Raw genomic sequence first — 10,095 nt, forward strand, 5'->3', positions numbered from 1 at the left:
TATCTGTCTATCCATCTATCTATATCTTTAATCTATCTATCTTTAATCTATCTACCTATCTATCTACTTCAATCCTATCAAGATCTATCTCTCCATATGCATCTTTCTCTTTCATCTATCTATCTATCTATCTAGTTCTCTCAATTGCAATAGACCTGTTCACTTTCTTTTTCTCAATGCTCTCCTTCATATAAATGACGAAGAAAGTCTTTCCCTAAATCCTAAAGATCTTCCTCTTTTCTTCCTTCTCATCTTGTCCTTAGATAAAGCACTTCTTCAAAATGCTTATTTCATCCCTCGCTTGGGGAGTCCGCAGCACGGATAGAAAAGGGACGTGTGCATTCCTAAGCTCCTCTTTGCTCATCGACTGACGACGAGCGCAGATATTTACTTAGACAACCCACCTGAATAATCTTGCATGCGCATGTCACAATTTAATCATCGCATGCGCATGCATGCACATGGCCGGAACGACTGCATGCGCAGTAGAATTCATTCGACCTTTTTTCTATCAGTGAAGCACATCTGAAGAATTCGAGTGTGAAGAGTTGAAGAGATATCCTTCTGAGAAGGAAGAAGACGAAGAATTGCTTTATATTTGTCATGTCTGGTAAAGAAGGAGTTTCATGATAGAAGAAAGAGAGAAGAGGGAAAAGGAAGAAAGCTTTCCTAGATCTTTTTTCCCTTTCTTTCCTTCTTTCTTTCACCTTTTCGAAAGAACAACAAGAAGGAGACTCTTCTTCATACAAAACTCGCTCTCCTTCTTTCTACTCCTCCCTCTGTCTGTCTCAATCTTTCATGTCTCCGCGCAAGTCCGTCCGTTTCTCTCTTCTCTCTTTTCTCCTGTCTCCTTCCGAGATGTGCGAACATCTTTCGCGTTTCAGAGGCACACAAGCGAACGCACCCCCAGAGAGAGAAGAAGAAGAAGAAGAAGATGTGAGAGATAGAAGGAGAATGAGAGGGGACGCAGGATAGATAGCGTGCATATCACTTCTTGCTCTTCTTCTTTTCTTTCTTCATTTCTTTTCTTCTCTTCTCTTTCATCTTTCCTAAGGCGTGAGAAAGAAAGAAAAAAGAAAGAGATTCTTCTTTTGTTTCTTTTCCTTCACTCCGACTGAAACGTCTCGCGTAGAAATTAGCAGAATGCCTTCCCGCAGTCTTCCTCATTCTCCATCCTTTCTTTCTTCTTCTTTTCGGTCTTTTTCTTCTTTCTGTAGAAGAGAAAGAGTCGCTATTTCTGACTTTTCATTACCTTGTGAGATACATCTTCAGATAGAAGCAACGACTTCACACAGAGAAAGAAAGGGGTGTCTATGTCATAAGGATATCTCTCTCCGCTCTTCTTCTCCTTCTCTTCCTTCTTCCTCTCCTTCTTCTTCTTTCTCTCCTTTGTCTTCTTCTTTCTTGTCGAGAAGAATAGGTAAAAAGGCTTGTAAATCTTCTCCTCCTTCAAACCATCGAATTCTCAACCGAACATCTTCTTCTCTCTCTTCTTCTTCTCTCTCTTCTTCTTCTCTCTCTTCTTCTTCTTCTTCATGCCATTCGCATCGTCACTTCTCTTCTTCTTCTCTCTCTTCTTCTTCTCTCTCTTCTTCTTCTTCTTCATGCCATTCGCATCGTCACTTCTCTTCTTCTTCTCCTAGCTCTTCTTCTTCTTCTTTCCGTTTGAGGTTTCGTCTATTTCACGAAACAAGAGCTTCGCAGTCGCCTTCTTCTTCTTCTCCTCCTCTTCGGCTTCTCATTCTTCAAGAGCTCCTGCAGAGACACCCCCACATCCAAACTTCTTCTTCGCCTTTCTCCTTTAGTCCCACTCTTCCTTCTTCTTCCTCTTCTCCATTTCCTGTATCTTCTCCTCTCTTGTCTTCTTCATCCTCTTCTCCTTTGTCTTCTTCTTCTCCTCCTTCTTCTTCTCTCTCTTCTTCTTCTTCTTACCAAGTGGTATTAGAGACTAAACCTCTTGCTAGAATTAATGAAGAAAGCGAAGCGTCTTCTTCTTCTTCTTTACAGAAATCTATTCGTCAGTCTTTTCTTAGAGAGGCAGAAGCAAAAGACGAAACTCCCGAGACTTCTTCCCTCACTAAAGAGGGAAGAGAAACAAAGGAGTTCAACGAAGAAGAAGAAGAATCGAAGAAGAGGAAAGCTTCTCTCTTCTCTGTAGAGCAGAACGTTTCTCCTTCTCCTTCTTCTCTTCAGAAGGATCTAGATCTTCTTTCTTCTTGCTTTTCTTTATTTTCTGCTCTCCAAGATCAGAAGCCCTTAACGTCCTCCTCCTTCTTTCTTTCTCAATTTTCTCTCTCATCGTCTCAGAGGGGAGAATCTTCTCTCACCCTTGAATGCATTCGAAAGCTTCTCTATCATCCTCTACCTCTTCTTCTCTCTTCTTCTTCTTCTCTCTCTTACAGTGACTGGCTCTGTCTTTCTCTTCGCTCTCCGCCTGTGTGTGATGTACGCGTGAGAAATGCGATAGACGCTCTTCTTCAGCACTCTCTCTCGCCTGAAAAGGAAGAAGAAGAAAAGGAGAGATGGAGGAGAGAAGGAGAGAAGAGATTTAGAAAGAAGAAGAAAACCGTCTCTGCAGATCTTCATGAAAGCAGCCACAAGAAGAAAGAAGGGGAAGAAGATGAGGAGAAATTTCCTCTCGAGTTTCTTGCCTCCATACTCTTCAGTCTCAGTATGCACATACACACGCCCCTCTGCTGTGCAGTGAAAGACAGATAGATTGAAGATGAAACATAGACTACACATAGATAGATTAAAGATGATACGTAGACTACACATAGATAGATTAAAGATGATACATAGACTAGAGATATATAGATTAAAGATGATACATAGACTAAAGATATATAGATTAGAGATAGATAGGGGTGTGCGTATGTATGTGAGGAGATAGCTAAAGTGCGAAGGCATTGTAGGCGTGTGGAAATAGTGGAGGTCTTGTCCTTCAGCCATATGCAAGGACTTCAAAACACTTTGCATGCCTCTGCTTCTTCTGTTGCTTCCCTCATATAAGGCCGTCGTGTAGAAAGAAGGGTTCTGTTTAGTCTCTCTATCTCTAGTTATCTCTTATTCTAAAGGAAGAGGTCAATACTCACATAGTCATTTGTAGAGATACAAAGAGAGACATAGATCTATTCATCTAGAGAGAGATTGAAGATACATAAAAGTATCCATACTATATAACTATGTATATCATATATCGATATAGAGATGTATATATATATATATATATATGTATATGTATATATATATGTATATATATATATACGAAAACTTGAGGTCAGTTCCTCTCTCTCTTTCTCTCTCTGTCTTTATCCCTCTCTCGTTGTCTTATACGCATATACGTATACATACCTGCATACACACACACTCCCCACATATATGTATATATATACAAGTGGGTGAAGAGGAGTCTATCCATATATGTATATGTGTATACTATACATACAGTGACAATGAAGATATATATCTATGTCTTTATCTGTCCACGTTTCTTCTATTCTATCATCTGTCTATCTCTAAGGAGGTGTCTATTTGTCTTGACTTTATCTCTCCTGGCCCTCTATCTTGATCTCTTTACTCTCCCCATGTATCTGCATACAGAGATTTCTCTCTGCTTATCGACCTAGCTTTCTCTATATCTGTAGATACACCTGACGTGCTCCGCTATGTTTCTTCTCCTTATTGAGATAAAACGAAGAGGGGAGAGAAGGATAGACACATAGCCAGTCTTCTATGCACGTCTCTCATATCATCTTTTGCAGTAGGCTGAATTCTGAGAAAGAAGAAATCTCCCCGTCTCCACAGACTATTCTTCTTTTTCTTCTTCTTTCTCTTCTTCTTTCCTCTGCTGCACATACACCTGAGTGTTGTGTCTCGGTCTTGTGTACACTCTCTCTCCAATTCTTTTCGGCTTTTCTACTCATTCTTGACTGTCTCGTTTCTCTTCTTTTTCTTCCTCAGAAAGATGGGATGTCTTAGAGACTCTCCTCACTGAAAGAATCTTTCATCCTGATACTGCCTTTTCTCTCTCTCCACCACTTCTTTCTTTCTTTGCTCGGGTGTATGTACACCTGTAAGTGCGTCTCACATACAAAGAGAGAAGAGAAGAAAACCGAGAGAATGAAGACTCTTTGTCAAGGAGAATCCATAGACAGGAAGACCTCACGACAAAATTTCATTCGCTTTCTCTTCATTTCTCCTCTCTAAAACGTTTCTTCGTGCTTCTCTTCTTTCAGTTTACATGATATAGATATATATCTATAGAGAGAGAGCCATACTGATATATCTTTATATCTCTATATGTGTATGTATATGTTTCCACGCCAACTCAATGAGATACACGTGCGCTAGTAACGTATACACGACGAGGCATGCATACATACACATCTATATAGTATACACCTAGATATAACTATGTATTTTGCATACATAGGTATATACATCCAGCTATGTATATGTATATTGATATATATACGTATGTGCAGGAATTAGGGGGGGTCACAGTATATACATTGATAGAAAGAGCTGTCTCTACTGGTATAACGGTGCAGATGACTTCGTACACAACTCATATGTATCTATATATATGTGTATATATATGTATATATATAGATACATATGTGTCTACTTAGATAGAGAGGTCACATAAAGACTATAGACAGAAGGAAAACCTTAGTGTGAAATAGAAGAAGAAAAAGAAGAAGATTTATCCCTAATCGCCGGTCTCGGCTTTACTCCTTTCAGATGGCAACTTGAAGGCAATCGTACTTCTTCCTTACCTTCTTCTTCTTCTCCTCTTGCCGGGAAGCAACCTTCCTCTTTGGCTTCGTCGCTGTCAAGAAGAAGAAGAAGGGAGGTCGATTCGGCTTTCTTTCGAGTGTTGCTAGATACCCTCTCTCCTAGTCAATCTCCACCTCTCTTCTCTCCACATGTGAGAAACGCCCGTTTCCTTCTCTTCTTCCATTCTCTTCTCTTTCTTCCTTTTCGTTGAAAGATCTTGCTAGATCCTTCTCGAACTCCTGCCTGAATACTCTTATGTCTCTCGGGGAGATTTCTTGCGGTCTCGAATCTCCTTATGTACACGTTTCATCATACTCATACACACGTACATGTTCATTCCTACATACATACCTGCTAAAAGTGTAAGGTCATGGCTTATACAGAAGGTTTCCCTCTCTCACCCATTCTTCATGTCTCGTCTTATATAAGGAGAATAGCACATGCTCTAACTCCTAAAATCCTCTCCCGGCCTTAAAGAAGGTTCCTCCATACTCCAACAGGCTTATAAAGATATCTGTAGAGAGAGAGATAGAGCCTTCTCCCTTTTCTTTCTTTCTCTCATTCATTGTGTGTCGTGGGTGAAGACGCCTCCTTCTCTCCATTCCCCTCAAACAACTCAAGCTTCTTTCACCTCCTTACCAATATATATATGGATAGACATATATGTATATATATATATATGGATAGACATATATGTATATATATAGATGGATAGACATATATGTATATATATATATATGGATAGACAGATAGATAGAATAAAGATAGAGAGATTAAGGACAAATGAAAGATAGATAGATAGATAGTGAGAGGTGTCTGCCTATGTAGTAGAGGTATGGATGATCAAGATGTCTGTGCACTTTGTACTCTCTATGTTTCTTGTAGAAAAACAACTCACTTCACAACAAAATATCCGTATGTCTAGCTAGCTAGCTAGCTAGCTAACTAGACATGGGTGCCTAGACATCCCCGCCTATACCATGCCTTTTGATTTGTCTTGTGTTTAGGAGCTAGCTATCCTCCTCCAAGCGTTGGCTCGGCACTTTTATTCTCCGGTAGCCTGTCAAGTCATAAGACCTTCATCTTCTTCTTCTTTCTCTTCCGATAAAGATGAGAGAGGTAACATTCTTTCTTTTTCTTTCCGAGAGTTCCCTGAGCCTTCACAGAGAGAGATGAGAGATGAAGAGAAAGAGAGAGAAATATGCACCTATCCTACTCTCTTAAGACATGCTCTCTATACTTATCAGCCGCACATCTTCGACCACAGTACTCTCCACGAGACCTTTCTCTTTCACCTCCATTCGCTTCTTCTTCTCCTTCGAAGAGATCTACAGACAACAGAGGAGAAGAGGAGAAGAAGAAGAAGCAGGACAGATCGAAACGAGAAAGAGCTGGCAAAGATAGAGGAATCTCTTCCTTCTTCTTGTTTGTCTAGTCACTCTTTGTCTTCAAAGGAGACGAAAGAAAAGAAGGAGAAGAAGAAAGAGATAGAGAGCTCCCCTCGGCCAGTAGCAACACCCACCGAAGGTTCTTGTAAGACGGATATGAAGAGAGAAGGACCTGTCCGAGATGCTGTCTCTCTTTCTTTTCATGAAGGCGAAGAAAGAGAAGAAAGGTCTCTTTCCGCACATACGAGCCTACCTGTCTCTGTGCAGGGAGGGATCGTAGACCAAACAGAGAGAGAAGAAGAGAAAGAACAAGAGGAAGAAGAAGAAGAGAAGAATGACGGTTTCTTTTCTTCTTCTTATTTCTCGGTATCTACTGAAGAAGACAGATATGTCTCTTCTGTATCTTTAGATACACTTCTACGGCTGGTCGATGTGTTTCTATTACGCGACGCCTTTCTCTCCTCTCACCTCAGAAGAATGAGGGGTGGTAGAAAGGAGGAAGAAACGAACTCTGCTTTTCTTCGCTTTCTCGAAGAGAGAAAGAAGAAGAAATATAAGATGAAAGACGTGAGAGACATCTCGGTGTGTAGCATGACAGGCGAGAGAGGAAGAAGGAGAGAAGAAGGCAAGGAAGAAGAATACGAGGAAGACGAAGCAAGAAGGAAAGGTCTGTCAAGTTTCTGGGGTGTATATACAGCTGATCGTGAGTATATTCTCGAGACATTTAGTTTATCTTTGCTTCAGAAATCTTCATCCGAATGGCGTGAAGTCTCTGTCACTTCCATTCTTCATCTCTTACATGCCTTCATACAATGTTCTCACATAAATGAACTCCCCTTCTCCACAATCTCTTCTCAGGAACACTCTCCTATCTCTTCTTCTTCTTCTCTCCTTTCTTCTTCTCTCTCTTCTTCTTCTTCTTCGGTCTCTTCCATCTCTCTTTCTTCAGTGGAAGAGGAGAAGAGAGAAGCTGTCTCCTCAGGCTTGCGAGAAGGGAAGGGCGTCGTAGTCCCTACTTGTTTGCCCTCCTGCTATGAAACGAAAGAAGAAGAAAAAGAAGAGACAGATGTTAAAGACCGTAGACAGAAAAGCCTCTCATTTCTTCAGAGAGAGAAGAGAAGGGAAGATGAGAAAGAACTACTTCCAATGAAAAGCCTATCGCCTTCACTGACGAAAGAAAGGAACCTACTCCGTTTTCGCCTCTATGGTATAGCTTTTTACATGTCTCTTCAATCTCTTTCTTTCTCTCTTCTTTCTTTCTTCTTTCGTCGTTCTTTCTTCTCTCTCTTCGTGCATTTACACGTCTATATATATCTATATATCTATCTCGGCTGTAGAGGTAGAGGCGAGAGAGAGAGTGTGTGAAAGAGAGAGATGCCTACGTGGATACCTTCACAAGTCACTACAGAAGTTAAAATTAAGAGAGAGAACGAGCTGCAGAACTGCATACGAGCCCGTCTCTTGTCTCTCTCTATCTCTCTTTCATCCGTCCTATCTATCTTCAATCTCTCTATCTTTCTATGTATCTATCTCTCTCTCCACCTCTCTTTCTCTGCTTAGAAGAGACATGCACATAGACATCTGTTCTCTTCTTCCTTGTAGATACAGAAGTGTCTTTCTAGAGAGAGTTGTCTCAAGTGTATCTAAAGGGTCTTTTCTATATTTCTGTATTCTTCAACACCCCTATCTCTTATCTTTCTTATAAGGCGATCAGATACGTCTACTTCTACTACCTTCTCTCTTTCCTCTTCGTGATAAGCTCGCATATGTAGACATGTCTACATGTAGACATGTCTACATCTAACAGCTTGGCGTGTACGTGCACGTATCTAGATGTTCTTCCGCCTTCTCTTTCTTTCTCTCATTCTTTCTCTCTATCTTTCCTCTATTCCACTTTCTTTGCCCCTCTTCCTACTTTCCTTGTCCTTCCCTTTGTCTCTCTTTCACTCTTTTCTGGTTTCTCCTCTTTTTGCAGCTCGTCTTTTGAATGAAGTGATCGATCGACAAGCAGAAATGAGAGCTCTCGATGCGTCTCTTCTTTTAGATGCATGCACCTTTCTTTCTTGCCATTCTTCTACCAGGCTCTTCTTCATCGATGCTAGGAATTCTTCTAAACGGCGCAGTAGACTCTCCTCATTTTCTACTCCTTCGCCTCTCACCTCTAGAACGCTATATAAGCCGAACCTTCATCCTTCTCATACACACAACCCTGGTCTCTCCTCCTTCTCCTCCTCCTCCCAAAATTGCTCTCTCCATGAGACACATTCTTCTCTCTCGTCTGTCTCTTCTTCTTCTTCTGTCTCTTCTCCGAGAAGAAGTGGGAGAGGAGACAGACTTAACTATCTTGCGGAGAGTTTGTTCCCGATGAGGTATGTCGCTGCAGAGGTTTATGACACGAGCGCGATCTCTCAAGGAGGAGAAGAATCCTTTCTTCTCTCTCCCTCTTCTTCTTCTTCCTCGATCTTTTCTTCTCCATCTGTTTCTCTTCCAGATCTAGATCGAGAGAAAGACGAAGAAAAGAATGGAAGGAGAGAGAAGACAATGTTCAGTGAAGAGAGAAAGAGTCCTCGAAGAGGAGAAGAAGAAGAAGAAAGTTTGAAGAAGAGCCTAGATGGAGCAGTAGAGGATGCCTCTAGTGGCTTTGACCGGGGGAGAAGAGAAAGAAAGAAGTCGAAGCAGCTATCAGAGATAGAAGAGATCGAAGAAGAAGAAGACGGACGAGAGGAACAGAAAGATGAAAGAGAAGGAGAAGGAGAAAAGAGAGAAGAATGGAGATATGCAGTCTTAGATGACCATCTTCTAAAGAGATGCGTAGAGACAGTTGTATTGAGAGATATAGAACATGTCTCTAGACCCGTAGCTCTCCTACTTCTTCAGTCTCTTCGCTATCTACAAGCGTAAGAAATACACATGCATAACGGAGGTCTCATATCCATCCAAAGAAAGCTCTCCAGACATAAATAGGTAGCTTCGCAACATCGCTTACTGCAAGCCGATAGCTAGATAGATAAATAGAGAGAGAGAGAGACCGCTGCATGTATATGTATATATATATGTGTATGTAGGCGTGAATAATACCTAGCATCTTTTTCTTTCTTTGTATGAGTGTGTGAGACGTCTCTTCTCTCCCTAGACCTCCTAGAGGTCTCTGCATCACGGCTCCTCGACTCTTCGTATAGGCGTAGACAGTCTTTCCGTCACAGGTAGATTAAAGATAGATAGATTAAAGATAGATAGATAGATAGATTAAAGATAGATTGAAGAGAGATAGCTCAAAGGCAGGTGAGTAGTAGATATGAGGCTCCCCTCTGCATGCAATGGAGATGTGCCAAATGAATGAATGTTTTCTCTTCTTCTTGTCAATCCTTCACTTCCTTCTTTTCTTCTTCTTCTTCCGATTCTTCTCCTTAGTCGGCAATCTTAGCAGATACATTACCTTTCCTCAAGACCTGCCATATGCATATGAAGCCTGCATCTGCATACATATGAATTATCGTCGTGTCTCTGTATTTTGGCTGTATGGAAAGAGATGTGTGTATATCTACAAGTCTATTCCTGCATATATCTAGAGAGAGGTCATTTAATGCACATGTCTGTCTATGTATCGATCTATATACAGTGATAGAGACTATCCGAATGTGGTCCATGAAGAGGTGTACATCTCTTGCTGTCTATAAGACGAATACGTATATATATATATAGGTATATACAGACATATAAAATCTATTTATCTTGCTACCATATATATAAATATATATATGTATAAATATGTGAAAGAAGAAGAAGAAGGCGACATTTCTTTAGAGATCTTTCCTTTCAGCTCGCAGAACGTTCATCTTGGCGAGTCTGTCCTTCTTTCTTTTTCTTTTCTTCTCTTCTCTTCTTCTCTTCTTGTGTGTATCCATGTATGTATATGTATGTGTAT

General features: G+C 40.8%; 1 protein-coding gene across 1 annotated transcript; it reads left to right on the forward strand.

Annotated features, from left to right (window-relative positions):
• Positions 1-1,133: 1,133 nt before the first annotated feature.
• CSUI_006971 (uncharacterized protein) lies at positions 1,134-9,071 on the forward strand (the record flags this gene model as incomplete). Its single annotated transcript, XM_068067121.1, has 5 exons — positions 1,134-2,671; positions 3,964-4,075; positions 4,747-4,933; positions 5,790-7,377; positions 8,146-9,071. The coding sequence occupies exons 1-5, from the start codon at positions 1,144-1,146 to the stop codon at positions 9,069-9,071; spliced, it is 4,341 nt and encodes a 1,446-aa protein (XP_067920905.1). The 5' UTR covers positions 1,134-1,143.
• Positions 9,072-10,095: the final 1,024 nt, after the last annotated feature.

The sequence above is a fragment of the Cystoisospora suis genome, assembly GCF_002600585.1.
Source record: "Cystoisospora suis strain Wien I chromosome Unknown contig_3592, whole genome shotgun sequence".
Classification (NCBI taxonomy): Eukaryota; Apicomplexa; class Conoidasida; order Eucoccidiorida; family Sarcocystidae; genus Cystoisospora; species Cystoisospora suis.